The sequence below is a fragment of the Salmo trutta genome, chromosome 3, assembly GCF_901001165.1.
Source record: "Salmo trutta chromosome 3, fSalTru1.1, whole genome shotgun sequence".
Classification (NCBI taxonomy): domain Eukaryota; kingdom Metazoa; phylum Chordata; class Actinopteri; order Salmoniformes; family Salmonidae; genus Salmo; species Salmo trutta.
Genome location: NC_042959.1, coordinates 71557177 through 71578838, shown reverse-complemented (window position 1 = coordinate 71578838; position 21662 = coordinate 71557177). Strand labels below are relative to the sequence as shown.

Genomic DNA, 21662 nt, shown 5'->3' with positions numbered 1-21662 from the left:
CTTGCCCATTCACCCTCTGAATGGCACACATACGCAATCCATGTCTCAAGGCTTAAAACTGTCTTTAATCTGTCTCCTCACCATCTACACTGATTGAAGCCGATTTACAAGTTACATCAATAAGGGATCATAGCTTTCACTAAGTCAGTTTGTCATGGAAAGAGCAGGTTACTTGCTTTAAGCGTTTCTGAGGTGTGGCTCTGTGAACGTGGTCTGCATCTGGGGCTGTGCCCAAACCAAGGTAAGGGTCAGGCTCCTCTGCTCAGACGTTGCTGATACATGCTAGATCTTACAATGCCTGGATAGGTATTTTGCGTATCAGCTAACCATGTTATAGCAATCTGGTGCCCGACGGCACAGCCAATGATGTGGCATGCAACGTCTGAGCAAGGGAAGACGACCTATGTCAATGGCACAGAACACTGGGCATTCAAATAAAGATGGCTGAAATAGAACTGATCCCCAAAACCGTGAATCTGAATCAGCCATGTGTTTACTAGTCCCAGGGGCGCCTTGAGTGTTGTGGATGTATACTTCAACTTGTTTGAATTTGAGCATGAGACAGTTTTTGATACAATGCAGATACCCCTAGTGAGAGCACCCAAATTCCTTGCCTTATTTAAGATGTTTTTTAAAAATATATAATATCAAAATGTGTAGTTTTGAAATGACACACACCTTTCTCTAACTGAAAAACAGTATTTTTATTGAACTCCTTGGCAGGCTGTAAAAGAAATGAGGAATTAGAACCAGCAGCGTTTAGACAGGACCTCTCATCCAAATACTGAATATGTTTCAAATACTCACGCAAGCTATACCAGCATGATGGAATAAACTCATCTAGACTTTAAAAGATACATCTGAGTGTGCTGTCTCATTTATTTCATTTAAGTCCTCCATGGGATTTTGGGAGTGTTTCCTCCAGATTGGCAGCAGAGACCTCCACCTCCAATCAGCATCCAGGGCTGCCTACACTACCGTTTCATGTCATATTTTGTACATAAATTGCTTCTACTTTTTCTTAGTCTTTGGTTTCCGTATTTTAGAGGGGTTCGGGATAATCTTTTTCACTTTAAGAGGCTGAAGTACGCAGGATGGACATTCTGTAATGTCTGGAGAAATGTCTTCAATTTTCCGTTTTTGGCCTCTTGTCTCCTCTCCCATCTCCATTTGCCCCTCAGCTGTTCCCTCTTCCTCTCCTACCTGCCCCTCAACTGTTGCACCTTTTCCACTGGGAGGGCTTGGTATCCAGGCAACCTGCAGAGCAGGCACTCTGGGTACAATGGCTTCCACAGTGTCGGAGAACGTCCCATCCTCATTCCTGTCTCCTCGTCTGAATCCCAGTGCCAGGACGCACTTCAGCCCCAGCAGTCCCGCCACACTCTCACTGAGACGCGGCACCTGGCATGCCGCCACGCCCCGCGTCCGGCACAGCGCTATCAGGTGGCTCGTCATATGCGGCGGTTTGACCGACTTGCACACGAGCACCAGCCGGAGCTGGTTCCTCTCCAGAGCCTTGGTGACCTCGTTGATGCCGATGGCCAGCTGCCTCCTAGCGGCTACGTCAGTCCAGCCTTGCTCTCTGGGTTTAACAGGACGTTCCGGTGTTACAGTGTCGAGGGGTATCTGTGGGGGCTCAGCTACCGAGTCATGTCCTGTAGGTGGGTTCTTATTTCTCTTTTTCCCCCACTGTCGAAAGCCTTTCACCTCTTTCTTTTCCAGGCCAGTTGCTGACAGTCTGCTCTTCAGAGTGTCCAGGATGAAGTGTACATCATCACTCTGCAGCGGGCTCCATTGCAGTCTGTAGGGGGAGTTCAGGGACGTCTTAGCTGGGATCTGCTTCTTCCGCTCCTTTTTCGACACTTTGCCTGGAGTGGCCATCTTTATCTGGAGTGAAGACAGGAGGAATTCACATGAACTGCTGACTCAACTCCCATATGTTATCACATTTACCAGCAGGGTAGCATATAAATATAATCTATTGCTCTAGTTCTGTGGGGTAGACTCCATGAATGTTAATTCACAGTAGTGAATGATGGATGATGCCGGGGTTGGCTTAAACCCTGTTAGCACAGTACAACCTTTGCCATAAAAACGAACACAAAAAAACACTGAAAGTATCACTACAGCCTTTGGCTATGAGGGTAGATCATAGGGGTAGATCTGTAATCAGATTACATCGTCAGATAAAGTAAAATAAGGCCTCTGTACTGTGGTCCTCTAACCTGTATGTAAAGGTAGTAAGTTTGCCCTGTAACAATGTTTCCCCCTCAATCACTACTACACATCACTTAGCTAGCTAGCTGGCTGGCTAACTAGTTATTCAGCGACAGACACATTTCCCAGCATGTCTATAGATATAGCGAGTAGTTTTAACAAGTTAGCAAACAAACCTAAATTAAACATATCGAGCTGACAAACTGCCATAGTTAGTTATATAGCCACAGCCGTCGGGTTTTTACCTCAATTATAACAATAAAAAAGCAGTTGTAGGTCAGTGCACACAACTAATGTGCTGTGTCCATGGGCGCAGCCATATTGTATGTCTGCGGTTGATGACGTTCAACATAGCCGCGCCCTTCAAACGCGCATTGAGCTAATCAATTTGGCCACGAGCAAAAGGCCACCAAACAATCTTCTAATATTATATTGACAATTTACCAAGAAAAACCAAAGCCACCTAATAACACTTGCTACAAACCATATGACCCATCAGAACCACTGGATGCTGCCAAGCGTTCAGTCTCCTGAATCAGACCCTGCTGAAATCAAACTGAACGGAGTCCAGCTGAGCTCCAGTAGGATGGTAGCCTACCATCTCTCATCCTCCATCAATCACTGTTTCTACGTCCAAATTACAAAATATATTTTTTTTTACCTAACACTGCCTCCAAATGCTAAACATGCCACAAATTCAATCCATGTGAATTGTCCCTATATTAGAATATTCATTGAGCTACACAATCAATTTTATACAGTATGATTTGGTCATGAAACGCGAAAAATCCAATATTGACTTGCATTGATGCGAGTGTCCTTTTTAAATCGTATTTTATTTCAACGTCAAATCAGCTGTCTATCCACCCCACTGCGGTCCCGACTCCCGAGGCGTTGACCGATATTTACTGTAAGCTCCCAGTCTGTTACAGCTGCAGTCAGAGCTATTCACACAGCCGAGAGGACACTTTGGGCTAATACTACCTACATTAGCCTACGGAGTTTAACTTTGCGAGATGTCTCTTCAGGTAGGCTATGTTTTCCCTGCACACTAGGCGTACACATCTTCTATCTAAGTGATGAGTCGATCTAGATAACGGGGTTAGGCCTACGTTTTTGTAAGAGATGCGATTGGTCGACTGATGTGGTAGCTGGTGGTAGGTAGGCTTGTACATACACATATAGACTACGTTTACCGTTATGTTCTCTATTTACTGAGTCATGCCTGTGTATTGTTTTTGACATTTAGAGCTTGATTTGCTAGCCATCTCGGAATTATGCGCAAGGATGCTGAGGTGTATTGGATACCAGCTGCCGTCATCAACAGAGGCCCTTGAGATCAAATATTGATGTTTCTACAGACTGCAGTGCTGTCACGATTCCAAGACCAATAATAGCTAGGCTACTGTAACCTATTAGAATGAAACATTGCATGTACTACTTATTATAATTAAGCAATAATGTTGTTGCTGTGCTGCTCCCACTATGTACACAGCACATTTTGCATCGTTAAATCAACACTTAAAGAGTTAATTTTATCACCATCTCAGAGTACATATGGTCCCACACTATAGAGTGTAAAAAGTACTTTTTTTATAACACTTAAATGTAACACTCAGAAAGTGTAAAAAATGAACACTGCATTAAACTTGTCAGTGTTACTCAAATGTAACACTATGAGATAATGAACTCTGTGTTATTTCTGTTCAACACTAGTGTTGATCAAGAGTTAATTCCTATTAGTGTTAAACAAAAACACTGTTACACTGTTTGGGGTTTAAAGCCTAATTTGCATATTTCACATGGTGACTTTTCTTTTTGAGGGAATGGTAGAGTTACCACCCATGACTATATTTGTTAGTGACGGAGACATTGTTGTTGAATTCTTTCATTTTAAAGGCCTGTGGCTTTCGCCAAATAAGTTCCTAGGTAAATGTTTATCATTAAAATTCAACTTGACCAGCCAGCCGCGACCGGGAGGCCCATGGGGCGGCGCACAATTGGCCCAGCGCCGTCCGGGTTAGGGAGGGTTTGGCCGGCAGGGATATTCTTGTCTCATCGCGCACTAGCGACTCCTGTGGCGGGCAGGGCGCAGTGCACGCTGACCAGGTCGCCAGGTGTACAGTGTTTCCTCCGACACATTGGTGCGGCTGGCTTCCGGGTTGGATGGGCATTGTGTCAAGAAGCAGTGCGGCTTGGTTGGGTTGTGTTTCGGAGGACGCATGGCTCTCGACCTTCGCCTCTCCCGAGTCCCGTATGGGAGTTGCAGCGATGAGACAAGACTGTAACTACTACCAATTGGATACCACGAAATTGGGGAGAAAAAAGGGGTAAAATAAATAAATAAAATTAAACTTGACAATACATTACACGTATCATAAGGCCTTACTTTGATTGCCTCGTTTTACCCTAACACAGTGGTGTTAGGAAACTCCTGGTTTACAGGCCACATTAGGCCTGCAAGTCACATTTTGGTGGCTTGCAAAGTGATGTGTAGTTCTTATTGTAATCCAGCCAGAGTTAAGATATCCAACAGTTGGACTTTTTATTCACCCGCAACCTACATTCAGAATGACTGTCAGGGTTAGGAAACTTGATAAAAAAAGACAACCTAAACCATTTGAACAGGAACAACTATTTCAGTAAGGGGGGAAATAAATCTAACCAACTGATTGTATTAAAAACCTAGAGTCACAGGTCCAATATACAGGGGCTCCCGAGTGGCACTGCGGTCTAAGGCACTGCATCTCAGTGCTAGCGGCATCACTACAGAGCCTGGTTCGATTCTCGGTTGTATCACAACTGGCTGTGATTGAGAGTCCCATAGGGCGGCACACGATTGGACCAGCGTCGTCCTGTTTTGGCTGGGGTAGGCCGTCATTGTAACAATAAGAATTTGTTCTTAACTTGCCTAGTTAAATAAATATAAAATAAATAAATACAGGTGTGCCAAGCTTGTAGCGTCATACCCAAGAAGACGTGAGACTGTAAACGCTGCCAAAGGTGCTTCAACAAAGTACTGAGTAAAGGGTCTGAATACTTATGTAAATGTGATATCTGGTTTTAATTTTTATAAATGTGCAAAAATGTCTAAAAACCTGTTTTCACTTTGTCATTATGGGGTATTGTGTGTAGATTGATGAGGGGTGAAATTATTTAATCAATTTTAGAATGAGGCTGTAACGTAACAAAATGTGGAAAAAGTGAAGGGGTCTGAATACTTTCTGAATGCACTGCACACCCCTTTTTTATTTTGGTTGTACATTCATTTGATCTTACATTTACATTTAAGTCATTTAGCAGACGCTCTTATCCAGAGCGACTTACAAATTGGTGCATTCACCTTAAGATATCCAGTGGAACAACCACTTTACAATAGTGCATCTAAATCTTTCGGGGGGGGGGGGGTAGAAGGATTACTTTATCCTATCCCAGGTATTCCTTAAAGAGGTGGGGTTTCAGGTGTCTCCGGAAGGTGGTGATTGACTCCGCTGTCCTGGCGTCGTGAGGGAGCTTGTTCCACCATTGGGGTGCCAGAGCAGCGAACAGTTTTGACTGGGCTGAGCGGGAGCTGTGCTTCCTCAGAGGTAGGGAGGCGAGCAGGCCAGAGGTGGATGAACGCAGTGCCCTTGTTTGGGTGTAGGGCCTGATCAGAGCCTGAAGGTACGGAGGTGCCGTTCCCCTCACAGCTCCGTAGGCAAGCACCATGGACTTGTAGCGGATGCGAGCTTCAACTGGAAGCCAGTGGAGAGAGTGGAGGAGCGGGGTGACGTGAGAGAACTTGGGAAGGTTGAACACCAGACGGGCTGCGGCGTTCTGGATGAGTTGTAGGGGTTTAATGGCACAGGCAGGGAGCCCAGCCAACAGCTAGTTGCAGTAATCCAGATGGGAGATGACAAGTGCCTGGACTAGGACCTGCGCCGCTTCCTGTGTGAGGCAGGGTCGTACTCTGCGAATGTTGTAGAGCATGAACCTACAGGATCGGGTCACCGCCTTGATGTTAGTGGAGAACGACAGGGTGTTGTCCAGGGTCACGCCAAGGTTCTTAGCACTCTGGGAGGAGGACACAAGGGAGTTGTCAACCGTGATGGCGAGATCATGGAACGGGCAGTCCTTCCCTGGGAGGAGGAGCAGCTCCGTCTTGCCGAGGTTCAGCTTGAGGTGGTGAGCCGTCATCCACACTGATATGTCTGCCAGACATGCAGAGATGCGATTCGCCACCTGGTTATCAGAAGGGGGAAAGGAGAAGATTAATTGTGTGTCGTCTGCGTAGTAATGATAGGAGAGACCATGTGAGGATATGACCGAGCCAAGTGACTTGGTGTATAGTGAGAATAGGAGAGGGCCTAGAACAGAGCCCTGGGGGACACCAGTGGTGAGAGCACGTGGTGCGGAGACAGATTCTCGCCACGCCACCTGGTCGGAGCGACCTGTCAGGTAGGACGCAATCCAAGCGTGGGCCGCGCCGGAGATGCCCAGCTCGGAGAGGGTGGAGAGGAGGATCTGATGGTTCACGGTATCAAAGGCAGCAGATAGGTCTAGAAGGATGAGAGCAGAGGAGAGAGAGTTTGCTTTAGCAGTGCGGAGAGCCTCCGTGACACAGAGAAGAGCAGTCTCAGTTGAATGCCCAGTCTTGAAACCTGACTGATTAGGATCAAGAAGGTCATTCTGAGAGAGATAGCAGGAGAGCTGGCCAAGGACCGCACGTTCAAGAGTTTTGGAGAGAAAAGAAAGAAGGGATACTGGTCTGTAGTTGTTGATATCGGAGGGATCGAGTGTAGGTTTTTTCAGAAGGGGTGCAACTCTCGCTCTCGTGAAGACGGAAGGGACGTAGCCAGCGGTCAAGGATGAGTTGATGAGCGAGGTGAGGTAGGGGAGAAGGTCTCCGGAAATGGTCTGGAGAAGAGAGGAGGGGATAGGGTCAAGTGGGCAGGTTGTTGGGCGGCCGGCCGTCACGAGACGCGAGATTTCATCTGGAGAGAGAGGGGAGAAAGAGGTCAAAGCACAGGGTAGGGCAGTGTGAGCAGGACCAGCGGTGTCGTTTGGCTTAGCAAACGAGGATCGGATGTCATCAGCCTTCTTTTCAAAATGGTTGACGAAGTCATCCGCAGAGAGAGAGGAGGGGGGGAGGGGGAGGAGGATTCAGGAGGGAGGAGAAGGTAGCAAAGAGCTTCCTAGGGTTAGAGGCAGATGCTTGGAATTTAGAGTGGTAGAAAGTGGCTTTAGCAGCAGAGACAGAAGAGGAAAATGTAGAGAGGAGGGCGTGAAAGGATGCCAGGTCCGCAGGGAGGCGAGTTTTCCTCCATTTCCGCTCAGCTGCCCGGAGCCCTGTTCTGTGAGCTCGCAGTGAGTCGTCGAGCCACGGCGCAGGAGTGGAGGACCGAGCCGGCCTGGAGGATAGGGGACAGAGAAAATCAAAGGATGCAGAAAGGGAGGAGAGGAGGGTTGAGGAGGCAGAATCAGGAGATAGGTTGGAGAAGGTTTGAGCAGAGGGAAGAGATGATAGGATGGAAGAGGAGAGAGTAGCGGGAGAGAGAGAGCGAAGGTTGGGACGGCGCAATACTATCCGAGTAGGGGCAGAGTGAGAAGTGTTGGATGAGAGCGAGAGGGAAAAGGATACAAGGTAGTGGTCGGAGACTTGGAGGGGAGTTGCAATGAGATTAGTGGAAGAACAGCATCTAGTAAAGATGAGGTCAAGCGTATTGCCTGCCTTGTGAGTAGGGGGGGAAGGTGAGAGGGTGAGGTCAAAGGAGGAGAGGAGTGGAAAGAAGGAGGCAGAGAGGAAAGAGTCAACGGTAGACGTGGGGAGGTTAAAGTCACCCAGAACTGTGAGAGAACTGTTACATTCATTTGATCTTACATTCATTTGATCTTACATTCATTTGATCTTACATTCATTTGATCTTACTACAGTGTAATGTTAAGTTGGCCCAAAACCAACCAGAAGAAAGTTGAAAGTTAAAACCAACCAGAAGAAAGTTGAAAGTTAAAACCAACCAGAAGAAAGTTGAAAGTTAAAACCAACCAGAAGAAAGTTGAAAGTTAAAACCAACCAGAAGAAAGTTGAAACAACCAGATGATCTTACAGTGTCAACTTTCTTCTGGTTGGTTTTGGGCCAACTTAACATTACACTGTAGTGAGATTGAATGAATGTACAACCAAAAAGTGTTTTTGTTTTATTAATACTGCATGTGGAACAGAAATTAGTTTGGGGGTTTCCTTTCTGATTAGATGAATGTGCCCATTGTCCCATTTAGCCTTGCTGTTTTTTTTTTATTGCAGATCTGTGTAAAGTAGATTATTCATGCGAACAAATTGGCATCCACAGCTCTAAATGGAATAAGGACCCACTGTTTGGCTGCTCGGTAGTGGGCAGTAATAGGCTGTAGTGCTGTAGATTAGGTTACATCCTGGAGTTTCTTTGCTGTATTGTTTTCCCATCTGACCCTTTCCCTCCATTCTTCCATCTCTCTGTGCAGGCAGAGTTTGAGCGAGTAGCAGATGATGTGAAGAAGGTGAAGTCCAGACCTTCAGACCAGGAGCTGCTGGACATGTATGGTCTGTATAAGCAGGCCATATTTGGAGACATCAACATTGGTACGGAATTTTCTTTGTGCCATTTAAAACATGCTAATTGAAATACATAATTGTACAGAACATACACAAGTGAAAGGACCATTACAATTATATGGAGAGAATAACAATTATTTTAGCAAATTCTGGGTAGATAGGGCGCTCATCTCCCAGATTTCAGAAAACTGCTTTCCAAAATGGCCATATCAGATACCCACACTAGTATTGGTAGGCCAATAGAACGTAAAGCCTAACCTTAAATCTGGTCTGGTTCCTCTGAAGTTCTCTTCATTTTTTTTACCAGTCACCACTGATGTCCTAAATACTGTCCTCTCTTGTTCTCCACAGACAAACCAGGCATGTTAGACATGAAGGGAAAAGCCAAGTGGGAGGCCTGGGATTCTAGGAAAGGTAAAATAAAAGGATTTTGTCTTCTCTCATAATGGAAAAAAGGAATGGCCTCCACACTAGCCCTCCATCCTCTACCCTTGTTTCAGTCTTTGGAACATTCTAATCCAGTGATGAACATTTAGTGAACAGAATGCTACAGTAAGGGGTAATGATAACACCCATCTAGAGATTGTACTTGGTATTGAAGGCTGCAATCATCATTCACCAACACGTTTAATTGAAAATAATATAGTGTACACTGGTGCGTGTGTGAGTGAGGGAGAGTGTGTGTATGTGTGATGATGTTGCTCTAATTTGAATGTATGTTACCAGACTTACAGTGGCAAGAATCCAAGATGGTAGCCAATCAATCTGTCCGTTTGTATGTGTGATCCTTGAGAGTAGAGTTTTAAGAGTTTTTATGTTTTAATGACCCTGGTCCTGTTTACAGAAGCAAATACTTTATACGTGAAGGTGGATGCTGTATATAACAACTATTTTTATATCTCAGTCTCTATTATACGACATTTACTTATACAAAGATTTCGGATTGAGAAGGCCTTTATTTTTTATTACACCTTTCTGGAGTTGGAGCTCGCCGTGTCAGGAGCGCCTGTCTGCGCGCAAGGCCTGTTACGCGAGCGCAGGTGCGCATTGAAGACTAGGAGCGGAGAAGCGGTTATCGGATTGGAAAACCTGATGCACCGTGGGCGGTGGGAAAATCTACCTTGTTATACACAACGTCTACTGGTCGCTGCACACCTGTGCTGAAATACCTCTAAAAACCGGCATTATGTATCTGTTACTGCTCTTTACTCAATGCCATCCTGGATTAAATAGGCTGAATGATCAATGGGTGAGTGAATTATCTTCGCCTTATGCCCTTCAATTTGCAAACACTCCGACGAGACCATCATGTCAATACCACTAGGAAATTGGTCTCTCTCTGCAATTACATTTGTACCACTCTCAAACGCAACTGGACCTACACTTGATGGCATACTTCCAAAATCTCAAACTATTGAATTACTTTTTTTCTGTGTCGAAAGACTCAGTTCGTTTTATTGACAATGGTGCTGGCTCCACCAAATCCTCACGTATTGGGCAACTGAGATATATTGTTGTGCTTTTATTGATGATCTCTGGTAATGTGCGACCAAACCCTGGGCCGGTAGATACCATGCAATCTTTACCGACTCCCTATGATTTTAAAAACAGCAGGTTTTGGCCTCTTGCATGTTAATATCAGAAGAATATTTGTAAAAAATAGACATGATTAGAATATGGGCCAAAAGGACAAATGCAGATCTAATGGTTTTATCAGAAACGTGGCTAAAGAAATCTGTGTCAAATAACTCGATTTGTATTGATAGGTACACGGTTTTTAGATCGGATTAGTAAAGGAGGAGGGGTTTCAATTTATGTTAAATCCGAGTTTAACACCACTGAAATGATCTCGATTACCAAAGCCAAACATTTTGAATTGCTTGCGGTTAAAGTGAACATATATAAGGACTCCCACATCACTGTAGTCGGGAGCTACAGACCGGCTTCGGGAGACGCACTTAACTCTCTTTCTGATGTCCTGCACAAACTAAATGACTCTGAATTCATTATTTTAGAAGATTTGAACTGGGACATGCTTACATATGTATCTGACTCTTCTCTTTTAAAGAACTGTGTGACTCTCTGAATCTCGCTCAATTAATTAATGCGCCTACAAGACCGAATCCCAGAGCACCTAACAAATCAACGCTATTGGACATTATTCTAACGAATACCCCTCCCAAATACACACCGACTGGGATATTCTGTAATGATGTCAGTGATCACTGTGCAATTGCTTGTTAGAAATACAAAAATGTCCAAACCCCGGTATATTTTTAAAATACATTTTAGACAGTTTGATGAACAAGCGTTCTTACCATAATACGCGTTCTGTACCATAATGTTAACAGTAAATCTGATTCCCGATGTTGACACTGCCTGGGTCTATTTTTATATGAAATTTGTGTCGATTTGTGATAAGCATGCCCCTGTGAAGAAATGTAGAATCAGTGGAAGGGACAATCCCTGGTTTTCAGATAACTTGGCAGAATTAATTAGAAATATCTATTGGGCTCAAGCTAGACATACAAATGCTCCTGTTGACTGGACCTACTTCAGAGCGCTAAGAAACAAATGCACAGGATTGATCAGGAAGTCCGAATCAGATTACTATTTAAATACAGTCACAGAGAACCTAAACAACCCTACCAAGTTCTGGAAGCTAATCAAATCAGTGTCAGGTTCTAATGTATCCTCTGGCCTTCCTGACCATTTAATGAAGGATAAAGCCCATATTGTAGGGGTTTTTAAGAAGCACTTCATATCTGCTGGTTCAGTTTTTGATAATGGTGGGGCCCAGGCCTCTAATGTAAGCTCTGTTACAGTCAACTATGATATTGGCCCTCATGTGAACCATTTTAACTTTGAGCCTGTTTCTTATACTGAGGTCTATAAAGCACTAAAGGCTGTAGACACTAAAAAGTCTGCAGGTCCAGACAACCTGGACCCCTACCTCTTAAAGATAGAAGCTGGTATTATTACTGAACCTGTGGCTCACATTTTCAACTTGAGTCTCTTGACCAATTCCATACCCAGCATTTGGAAATCAGCTTATGTCCTCCCACTGCTAAAGGGTGGAGATCCCTCAGATGCTAATAATTATTGTCCGATCTCTAAACTCCCTATCCTGGCCAAGGTCTATGAATCCCTAGTGATGATACAGTTATATATTCATGTGCTCCTTCTCTGGTTCAGGCTGTTGAAGAGCTCCAGACTGCTTTTCGGTCACTGCAGGCCTCCCTTTATGGCCTCAAACTGGTCTTGAATATACAAAAAACTAAATTCATGACTTTTACCAGAGCTAGAACTCTGCCAGAGAACGTTAGCATTGTCACATCTGGTGGCTTATCCAAGGAAAAAGTGTCATCCAACCAAATACCTACAGTGAGGGGAAAAAGTGATCCCCTGCTGATTTTGTACGTTTGCCCACTGACAAAGAAATAATCAGTCTATAATTTCAATGGTAGGTATATTTGAACAGTGAGAGACAGAATAACAACAAAAAAATCCAGAAAAACGCATGTCAAAAATGTTGTAAATTGATTTACATTTTAATGAGGGAAATAAGTATTTGACCCCTCTGCAAAACATGATTTAGAACTTGGTGGCAAAACCCTTGTTGGCAATCACAGAGGTCAGACGTTTCTTGTAGTTGGCCACCAGGTTTGCACACATCTCAGGAGGGATTTTGTCCCACTCCTCTTTGCAGATCTTCTCCACGTCATTAAGGTTTCGAGGCTGACGTTTGGCAACTCCTTTAAAGTTCATGTGGATAATCTTGTGACAAAGCTTAAATTGAAATTGGGTTTTTATCTTAGTAATAAGGCTTGCTTCCTGCTAATGGCTAGAAAGAAGCTTGTTCAGGCCACTTTTCTTTCTGTAATTGATTATGGTGACTTGTTGTATGTGCGTACAACCTCCTCCGTCTTACAGAGACTGGACTCTGTTTATCATGCAACCTTGCGCTTTATTACAAATGCCTAGTCACTCACCCACCATTGCACATTGTACCAAATGGTGGGTTGGACCTCACTTTATATGCGCATAAAGATCCATTTGTATGTGTTCATCTACAAAGCCCTTTTGGGTAAACTCCCTCTTTACCTCTGTAGTCTGGTCTCCTTCACCACCAGCAGTTACCATACCCGGTCTGCTAGGTGGTTGCTACTTAAAGTCCCCAGGACATTCACAGTATTAGGCAAAGCTGCCTTCTCTTCTTGTGCACCAGATGCATGGAATAATCTACAATCCATTCTTCATCTAGATATGTTAGTGCCACTGAATGAATTTAAAATATTGATGGGAGACTCTGTTACAGAGGAGTGTAAATGCTTTTTTTGAGTCTGGATCATGTTGTTGTATGTTTTAATTCTGTAATGTATTGATAGTTGCTGACTTCTTGGCCAGGTCTCCCTTGAAAAAGAGACTCTGGGTGTCAATGGGATTTACCTGGTTAAATAAATGTAAATGTTGTATTTGTGTTCTTATTTTATAGGTATGTCCAAGGAGGATGCTATGACAGCTTACATCGCACTTGCTAAGGAGATCATCAGCAAATACTAATATGATGATGAAATTGTATCCAGGGTGTGACTAGAATATGTTATTATGAGGAGAGCTGTATCTCATTCAGCCACAAGCCATAGGTTATGAGAAGCTACTGCACTAGGAAAATTATAAATCTTTTCTCCTTAGATTGAACTTTCTTGTCTTAAAATGTGGAGTTTATTTGCTATAAACCCCTATGCACTTTTGGGATGTTGAATTTATGATTTAATAAAACATTGTTTTAAATTACGCTCAGTCTATTTTATTTGTAGATATATGATGATAAACGAGGGCAATATTCTATATTTTCTATGTTCCTGTCTTCTTACCTCTAAAGATGACACACACTATTGAGATAAATACTGAGTGATTCATTAACAATGCAAAAGCTCACTAAGTATGAAAACAGAATGAACAGTGTTTCCCATAACATTAATTATTTATTTGATAAAATCATGAGTCTATAAATGGTAGCGCTCTCTCACTCACTCAGACAAGTAAGGTCCCCCCCCCCGCCCCTATAGCTCTGCGGCCCTCCTAATAAATATCTCTGCTATTAAGCCCTGTTGGCCACCACAAGACTTGCAGGGCTAGTTTGCAGCCTAGGTTGAAAATAAGTTATTATTTTTAACCTAGGTTGCAGCTAGGAACTTTTATTTACTTGGTTGCCTGGAAATCACATTTCTGGAACGGACTTGTGCCTCACTTCCTGTTTATGTGTCTTTGTAGCAGAGATGGAATGGAAATTCCATTCCTCCAGTATCTCTGTTGTAGCTAGCTGGTATGCAATGAAATGTCGCTTGCTACTGAAGTTTAGTTGGCTAGCTTTAAGCCATAGAAAATATTTGGGCTATGTTATATAAATGGAAATATGTTTTCTACTTTATTATGTATGCAAACACATAGGTCGACAAGATGGAGCCATGAAAGGACAGACAGCATGGTTGTTCAGGAGAGTGTTTTAAAACCGTCGCTGTTGATTGGCCAGACAGCAACTGTACCACTGAAGAACGTTAGCGAGCTAGCTAAGTGTGCTGAGACTTGCGTTACATCGACGGACTTCCATCGCCTGTTCCAATACGGTTCGTGAGTGTACTGTAAAAACTTGCCATAACAAACACAAGGAATGGGTCAGATATGTTTCACCAACTTCCATTGAGAGATCCGGACCGATTGAGACTATGGCTAGTTGCCCTGAACATTGACGCCAATACTCCGCCTAACGACCTCAGAAAGTTACTAGTATGCTCAGAACATTTTTCCCGGGGACTATTATGAGAGAATGGAACTGTCAAGAAGTAAGATTAAAAGTTATGTCCCATCAGTGGGCATTCTATGCACAACATGTAGGCAAGTCATATAAACGGACATATGTTTCCTAATTCTTTATTATTGTGTTAAGAGGGAGCCATGAAGGACAGATATCATGGTTGGTCAGGAGAGGGTATTAACACAGTCACTGTTGATAGGCCAGAAGGCAGCAGTGCCACTGAAGAATGTTGTCCGTCCATTGAGGAGGACCAGTGTGTGAACATTCAGCCCAGAAGCTCAGATGAGTCGAACCACGGAGAACAGGTTATGATGCTGCTGTATGAGATTGACTTCATATGTATGCTGAAACCTAACACACTTCATCATGTAGCCAATAACACTGACCTCTGTTTTCATTTGAATTAGGTGAGTGAAGTGTCAGTGGTCCTTCCGTGTGAATACAGAAACATAGACGACAGTTGTTCCCTGAGGATGGAAAGGAATGGGTCTGTGAAGCAGGAGAAGTGTTGCCTCCTATAGCGAGGAAGAGAAGAAGCTGTTGGCTGCCATGGTGTTTGAGAAGGGGGAACTGGAGCTGACTGGCTCTCTGGTGATGGAGGTGACTGAGGATCCACAGGACAGTGATGCAGACACTGCACCCAACAGGGAGGAAAGGGCTCTGCACCTAGAGGAGGAGCAAGGAGATGAGAGACAGACAGATGAAGGGACTGCCCAGCAGAGAGGAGCGGCAGGCTAATGCTGAGTGGGAACCCTCAGTGGAGCCGGAGGTGACTTTAGATTCTGTTTGTGTGTGCGAGAGAGACTGCGCGCGAGAGAGACTGCGCGCGAGAGAGACTGCGCGCGAGAGAGACTGCGCGCGAGAGAGACTGCGCGCGAGAGAGACGGCGCGCGAGAGAGACGGCGCGCAAGAGAGACGGCGCGCAAGAGAGACGGCGTGAGCGAGCCTACACTCCACGCCGACACAAGAAGCTGTGTGTGTGATGGCCAGCCTGAGGAGCCTGTTGGGTTTGACAAACTCTGCATGCGGTTTAACGACCTCGACAGTTATGAGGAGCACGTCCGTCGAGAGCACTCCAAACGTTCACGGCCTCTCTGTCCTGACTGTGGCATCCTCATCTCAACGTTAGTCAGTGTGGGGCATCAGTGTGAACAAGTTCAAGCTGTTCCGCTGTTCTGTCTGTGGGAAGCGCTGTGTGGATGAAGCTGGCCTCAAGCATCACCAGAGGCTTCACCATCAAGAGCATGTCTACTGTAAGTTCTGCCTCAAGCCATTCAAGGCCAGGGGAGACAAGTGGACCCACGAGAATGACGACCACCGGGTCAAAAGGTTGCACTATAGGTGCTCCAAATATCCCCTTGGGATTTTACAACATCTTGAAACGGAACCACCATCTCAGAGAGCATGAGTCCAAGAGACATTTGTAACATGTGCTACAAGGAGTTTCCCCAACTTAGCAAGCTTGAGAGGCACGAGCTGAGCCACAGTGACAACAAATCCTTCAGGTTGGTGTTTTATACTGCATTCTCTGTTAGTTTGATACTGAACACATCTCCCTCTGAAATGTCTTTGTTTGTTTGTATTATCAGCTGAAAGTGGACTGCAAAGTGTTAATGTTTTCCATTACGTTCTGCTCCTGCTAGGTGTCAGGTGTGCCAGCGTTCCTTTGCCCAGCTCAGCCAGCTGAAGTCTTACCTGCACGTCCACACTGGGGAGAAGCCCTTCAAATGCCAGCGCTGCGTCTAGAGCTTTAACCACAACGTCAGCCTCAAGAACCACGCTATCACCAAGGGGAGAGTGGGGAGGGAGTGGAGGTGGGAGAGCGGAGGAGCAGGCGACAGTTGAACTATGACCCTGAGGAGGAGGAGCGTCAGAATGAGAGTGATTCTGACTTTGACCTGGAGGAAGAGGAGAAGACAAGGAGTAAAGGGAAAGGTAGTGGAGGAGGGGGGCACTGGTAGAAGCCTCTAGGAGAGATACATGTGGACACTGCTGTTGAAAAGCTGGACACATTACCATCACCACCCCAGAGAGAACCAGACCAGAACCAGGAGCCACCTACCGGTGTCATTAAAAAAAGTCTTATCGGTTTTGTCATGACCATAATGTTTTGGCTTTGAACATTTCTTAGAACTCTTGAGGCTGTTGTTTTTTCACTTCTACAGTTTTGGTTTAAAAATATATATTGTTAAAGAAAATGTTTCACTGTTCTACATCATCAAATATCCAGGAAAAATCTGATGGGTTTGTAAAGTGAATATGTTACAAAGAATTTCCTCCCCACAGATGTTATTGGCTGATTGCATTTTGAGTTCTCCTGGCTGGAACGGCCCACAAGTTAAGAAGCACAGAGAAACCCATCTTGGATATAACCAGTGAGGAAGCAAGAGGCTTTTTTGGAGAGAATGTCGAATTTGGTCAACAGTTAAATAAAGGTTACATAAAAAATAAAACATAATAATTTGGAACAATGTTTAATTTGATCGAATTTAAGTTTCATCATGTTTATGTCCATAAGAATTTACTGATAAGTGGGCGCATGTGGCATTTAGGAAACTTGGGAGAAAAAATTGTTTATAATGGAGTTGTGCTTGTTGTTCTCACACATATCTGCCCTCTCATTGGCTAGAATGTTTATTTAGTCATTTATTTTACCCCAAGTCCAGTTGAGGGCGACACTACCTTTTGAGTGTAGTTCGCCATAAAACCCAAATAAGAATACCTCGCTCTTGCTCTGTGCCTATATTCCCGCACAGTAGGTGGCGGCATGCACTTAAACGATTGTTTGCGGACCGCCTTGACATAGAAGAAGACTCAAATGAGTCTCAGCGAGAAAGGGATTAGTTGTAAATATCTTTGAATGAGTCCTTTAACTATCCCTATATTTAGACGTCTGTCAACATGGCTGACTCCCAGAAGCATCCGTTAATTTTATACCTCAGTAATCATGCACCACCAGAGACCGCTTTAAAACCTACAATTATTCGACCAGCAGCCAAGAAGCAGAACGATTGTCCCGTGGACAGACCCGAGTAAATTTAGGTGTTGCGTTTTTACGATGGCGCGTAGAATTCTCTTTTCGCGTGAACGCGCACGCACATCTTCATTGCTGCGAATTACTTGCTAGTTGAGATTTCTGCTCTTCACTCCGTTGTCAGTTTAGCCTACATTTCACTGATTGTAGTAGCAGTAGCATTTCTTTATTTGTCCTTCAAGGCAGCTGTCAATGTTCGTTAGGTTGCGATTTTATTTTATGGCGGTTTGATCGCGGGGGAGGCACTAGTAATATCGGCAGTTTTCGTTTTGGTTATTTGTTTCAAGTGTATTAGTCTGTAAAGAAAGTGTATTTTAATCAATGCATGTTCCTAGACGATAAGATTGCGTGATGATGCAAATGACTGAGGAACATTCCATCGGTCTCTTCCAAATATGCTGTGTATGAATTTGCAAGAGCCAAGTGGCAGGAAATGACCCCTTCTTTTTCAAATTTGACCCAGGTTAGCTGCCACCCCCCTCCACAACCTGCTGCCCCCCCTCCCTCCCCAGAACATATCATTGTGAACATCGACTGCCTGCTGCAGCTGTTTCAGCGGTGTGAGCAGTGCAGGCGTGAGAGTGTGATCCAGACGCAGGGAGACAGGACATGCCTCTCTGTGACCCAACACTGCCAGAGCTGCAACCACCGCAGGACATGGGCAAGTAACCAGTCTGTTTTCCAGACAACACACAGAGGAAATGGAGACGAGCCACAGAACACCCAGGTTGGTATTTCAGGATTAACAGTTGATATTGTGAGGTAACTAACTTCAGTTGTGTGTATTCTGTGGTATCTCTAGCTCTGACAGAATTATCACTCCAATAATGGTGTATGCCTTGCTGAGGTGCAAGTGGCTCTGCCGTCTGAGGACACACAAGGCCCTGGAGCTGACCGGCTCTCTGAAGATGGAGGTGACCGTAGACCAGCCACCAAGACCAGGGGGAAGTGGCTTGTCATTGGTGAGGTGGAAGGAGGGGAACAAAGGAGCTGAGGAGATCAAGAAAGTGACTGAGGTGGTGTTGGACAGTGAGACGGACAGTGTACGAAGTCAGGATGAAAATAGCCTGTCCTTACAGGAGAATGATGGAGGAGAGAAGAGAAGGGAAAAGTCCCTAGGAGGTGAACAACAGGAGAAGGGTGCTGAGCAGCGGGCCTCTATTACGGTGACGATATACTCTATAGAGGCTGAGAACTCTGAAAGCCAAACCTTTCAGATAGACAGAGGAGAGAAGACGGAGGTGGCTGCAGATGGGTGTGAGCTGGAGGGTGAGGAGAAGGAAAAAGATGGCCAAAGAGAGAGTGTCTCTGACTTTGACCCAGAGGAAGAGGAGGATGAGGGACTGAGAGAGTGACACTGAATTTGACCCAGAGGAGGAGAGCGCAACAAGTAGTAGAGGGAGAAGCAGAGGAAGAGGTAGGAGGAAAGGGAGAATCAGGGGAAGAAGTAGGGGGGTAGGGGGAGAAGCAGAGGAAGGCAATTGCAGCAGCCTACAGGAGAGACTGGTTTGGATGAGTCTGCTGAAGAATCAGATAGCTCACCTTCATCATTACCCCGGAGAGACCAGCAGGACCAGGAGTCGTTCAGCGGTGCCGCTGGAGAACTGGGCTCTGGGTCCTTACCAGCATCCAGCAGAAATTCAAACACTCCAAACGCCTCTGTCCTGAATGTGGCGTCCTGTACTCCACCAGGCTGCAGCACCATAAGTGTGAACACAAGTTCATGGTCCGCTGTCCAGACTATGGTAAACGCTGTGTGAATGAACTCGTCCTCAAGAGTCACCAGAGGCAACACCATCAGGACCTTAAGTTTCCCTGTAAGTTCTGCCTCCAATCCTTCAGGACGCACCTGGACAAGCTGACCCACGAAGACCCACAGATTCAAAAATCACAGATGCTACAGCTGCTCAGAGTGCCCACAGAGGTTTGACAACATCCTCATACGGAACCGGCATCTCAGAGAGCACAAGTCCAAGAAACACGTCTGTCATACATGCTACAAGGAATTCGACAAAGGTCACCGCCTAAAGAGGCACGAGCTGTCCTATAGTGACGACAAACCCTTCAAGTGCCAGGTATGCAATACTAATTAGTTACTCCAAACTAAAGCCTGGTTTAGACAGATGGGTGCCGTGTTTTAGATGCGTTTTGCTTGGATCCCAACCCATAGGGCCCTCAAACTCAACTCTGGACCTCAATCAGGGACTGATTTAGACCTGGGAAACCAGGTGGGTGCAATTCATTATCAGGTAGAACAGAACTAGCAGGTTCCAGACCTTGTAGAGTAAGAGTTGAATACCCCTGCCATAGGGGGAGGAAGGGAATAAGTAGGTATATGTGCTAGCTAAACAGGCCCTTAGGAGAGAAATAGTGGATGTGGCGGTGCCAATGGGCAAGGCAGAGGCTAAGGGAATGATTTGGACAGTGGTGGCAGGAGCAGTGGAACAGAGACGGTAAAGGCAGGCATCTATTCTAAGTAAAGAGGAAAGTCGGGGACGGGAGGAAGAAACAGATGAGGCCATTTTTACAAGGCTAGGACACAGACGGCTGAATAAGTCATTACTATTTTATAGCCTTTATTTAACCAGGAAAAGCCCATTGAGACCCAGAGTCCCTTTTTTTCAAGGGAGACCTGGCCAAGAAGGCAGCAGCAATCTATACATTGCAGAATTAAAACATACAATTCAACAACATGATCCAGCCTAAAAAAAGCATTTGCACTATTAGGAAGGTGTCTGTGACGTACACATGTAGCCATAGCTAAATCTCCCTGTCCTTTGCACTTTAACATTAATTTGCACCAGACATTTAGTGTCCAATCAAATAATGACCACATGGTTTTCATTTCAAATATCAAAGATACACCTTTATTGAATTGTTGCATACAGTAATTCTAAGTTAAGTGCACACCCTTAGATTTATATTTGTAACATCTTAATCTAATAATTATTGATGTGTTTTACCATTTGAGATTTTGCAGCACGTTTCTGGTGCCTTATCTGCAGCATTGTGGCCAGCTTGTTAGAGGGCCTGCTGCTAATTGGACCTTCCTATTATCCTGAAATAGAGGGGTGTCGGTAGAATATCATTTTAAACTGGATTTCCCCAGTTTAACATGATATGCTAGAGTTTTCTATTTAAAATGCATATACACTGCTCAAAAAAATAAAGGGAACACTTAAACAACACAATGTAACTCCAAGTCAATCACACTTCTGTGAAATCAAACTGTCCACTTAGGAAGCAACACTGATTGACAATACATTTCACATGCTGTTGTGGAAATGGAATAGACAACAGGTGGAAATTATAGGCAATTAGCAAGACACACCCAATAAAGGAGTGGTTCTCCAGGTGGGGACCACAGACCACTTCTCAGTTCCTATGCTTCCTGGCTGATGTTTTGGTCACTTTTGAATGCTGGCGGTGCTTTCACTCTAGTGGTAGCATGAGACGGAGGCTACAACCCACACAAGTGGCTCAGGTAGTGCAGCTCATCAAGGATGGCACATCAATGTGAGCTGTGGCAAGAAGGTTTGCTGTGTCTGTCAGTATAGTGTCCAGAGCATGGAGGCGCGACCAGGAGACAGGCCAGTACATCAGGAGACGTGGAGGAGGCCGTAGGAGGGCAACAACCCAACAGCAGGACCGCTACCTCCGCCTTTGTGCAAGGAGGAGCAGGAGAAGCACTGCCAGAGCCCTGCAAAATGACCTCCAGCAGGCCACAAATGTGCATGTGTCTGCTCAAACGGTCAGAAACAGACTCCATGAGGGTGGTATGAGGGCCCGACGTCCACAGGTGGGGGTTGTGCTTACAGCCCAACACCGTGCAGGACGTTTGGCATTTGCCAGAGAACACCAAGATTGTCAAATTCGCCACTGGCGCCCTGTGCTCTTCACAGATGAAAGCAGGTTCACACTGAGCACGTGACAGACGTGACAGAGTCTGGAGGTGCCGTGAAGAACGTTCTGCTGCCTGCAACATCCTCCAGCATGACCGGTTTGGCGGTGGGTCAGTCATG

General features: G+C 45.0%; 2 protein-coding genes and 1 long non-coding RNA gene across 4 annotated transcripts; 2 read left to right on the top strand and 1 right to left on the bottom strand.

Moving 5' to 3' along the window:
- Positions 1-683: 683 nt before the first annotated feature.
- Positions 684-2564, bottom strand: LOC115187415 (ribonuclease P protein subunit p38). Its single transcript, XM_029746500.1, has 2 exons — positions 2463-2564; positions 684-1887 (listed from the first exon to the last, which is right to left on the bottom strand). Exon 2 carries the CDS (start codon positions 1879-1881, stop codon positions 1012-1014), a length of 870 nt encoding a protein of 289 aa, XP_029602360.1. The 5' UTR covers positions 1882-1887; positions 2463-2564; the 3' UTR covers positions 684-1011.
- Positions 2565-3078: 514 nt separating this feature from the next.
- On the top strand, positions 3079-13585 carry LOC115187405 (acyl-CoA-binding domain-containing protein 7). The gene is made up of 4 exons (XM_029746496.1): positions 3079-3245; positions 8698-8815; positions 9140-9202; positions 13284-13585. The coding sequence occupies exons 1-4, from the start codon at positions 3234-3236 to the stop codon at positions 13349-13351; spliced, it is 261 nt and encodes an 86-aa protein (XP_029602356.1). The 5' UTR covers positions 3079-3233; the 3' UTR covers positions 13352-13585.
- A 451-nt stretch (positions 13586-14036) lies between these two features.
- Positions 14037-17077, top strand: LOC115187402 (uncharacterized). Of its 2 annotated transcripts, XR_003876050.1 has the most exons (4): positions 14037-14634; positions 14806-14911; positions 15014-16111; positions 16250-17077. It is a non-coding gene; the product is annotated as an uncharacterized LOC115187402 (long non-coding RNA). The 2 variants fall into 2 exon arrangements; XR_003876049.1 differs by having other exon boundaries at positions 14037-14911.
- Positions 17078-21662: the final 4585 nt, after the last annotated feature.

Coding starts and splice junctions, on each gene's coding strand:
- LOC115187415 (XM_029746500.1), bottom strand. CDS start 1,881: ATGGCCACTCCAGGCAAAGTGTCGAAAAAGGAGCGGAAGAAGCAGATC.
- LOC115187405 (XM_029746496.1), top strand. Junction 8,816..9,139: donor ATTTGGAGACATCAACATTG/GTACGGAATTTT, acceptor TGTTCTCCACAG/ACAAACCAGGCATGTTAGAC. Junction 9,203..13,283: donor GGCCTGGGATTCTAGGAAAG/GTAAAATAAAAG, acceptor CTTATTTTATAG/GTATGTCCAAGGAGGATGCT.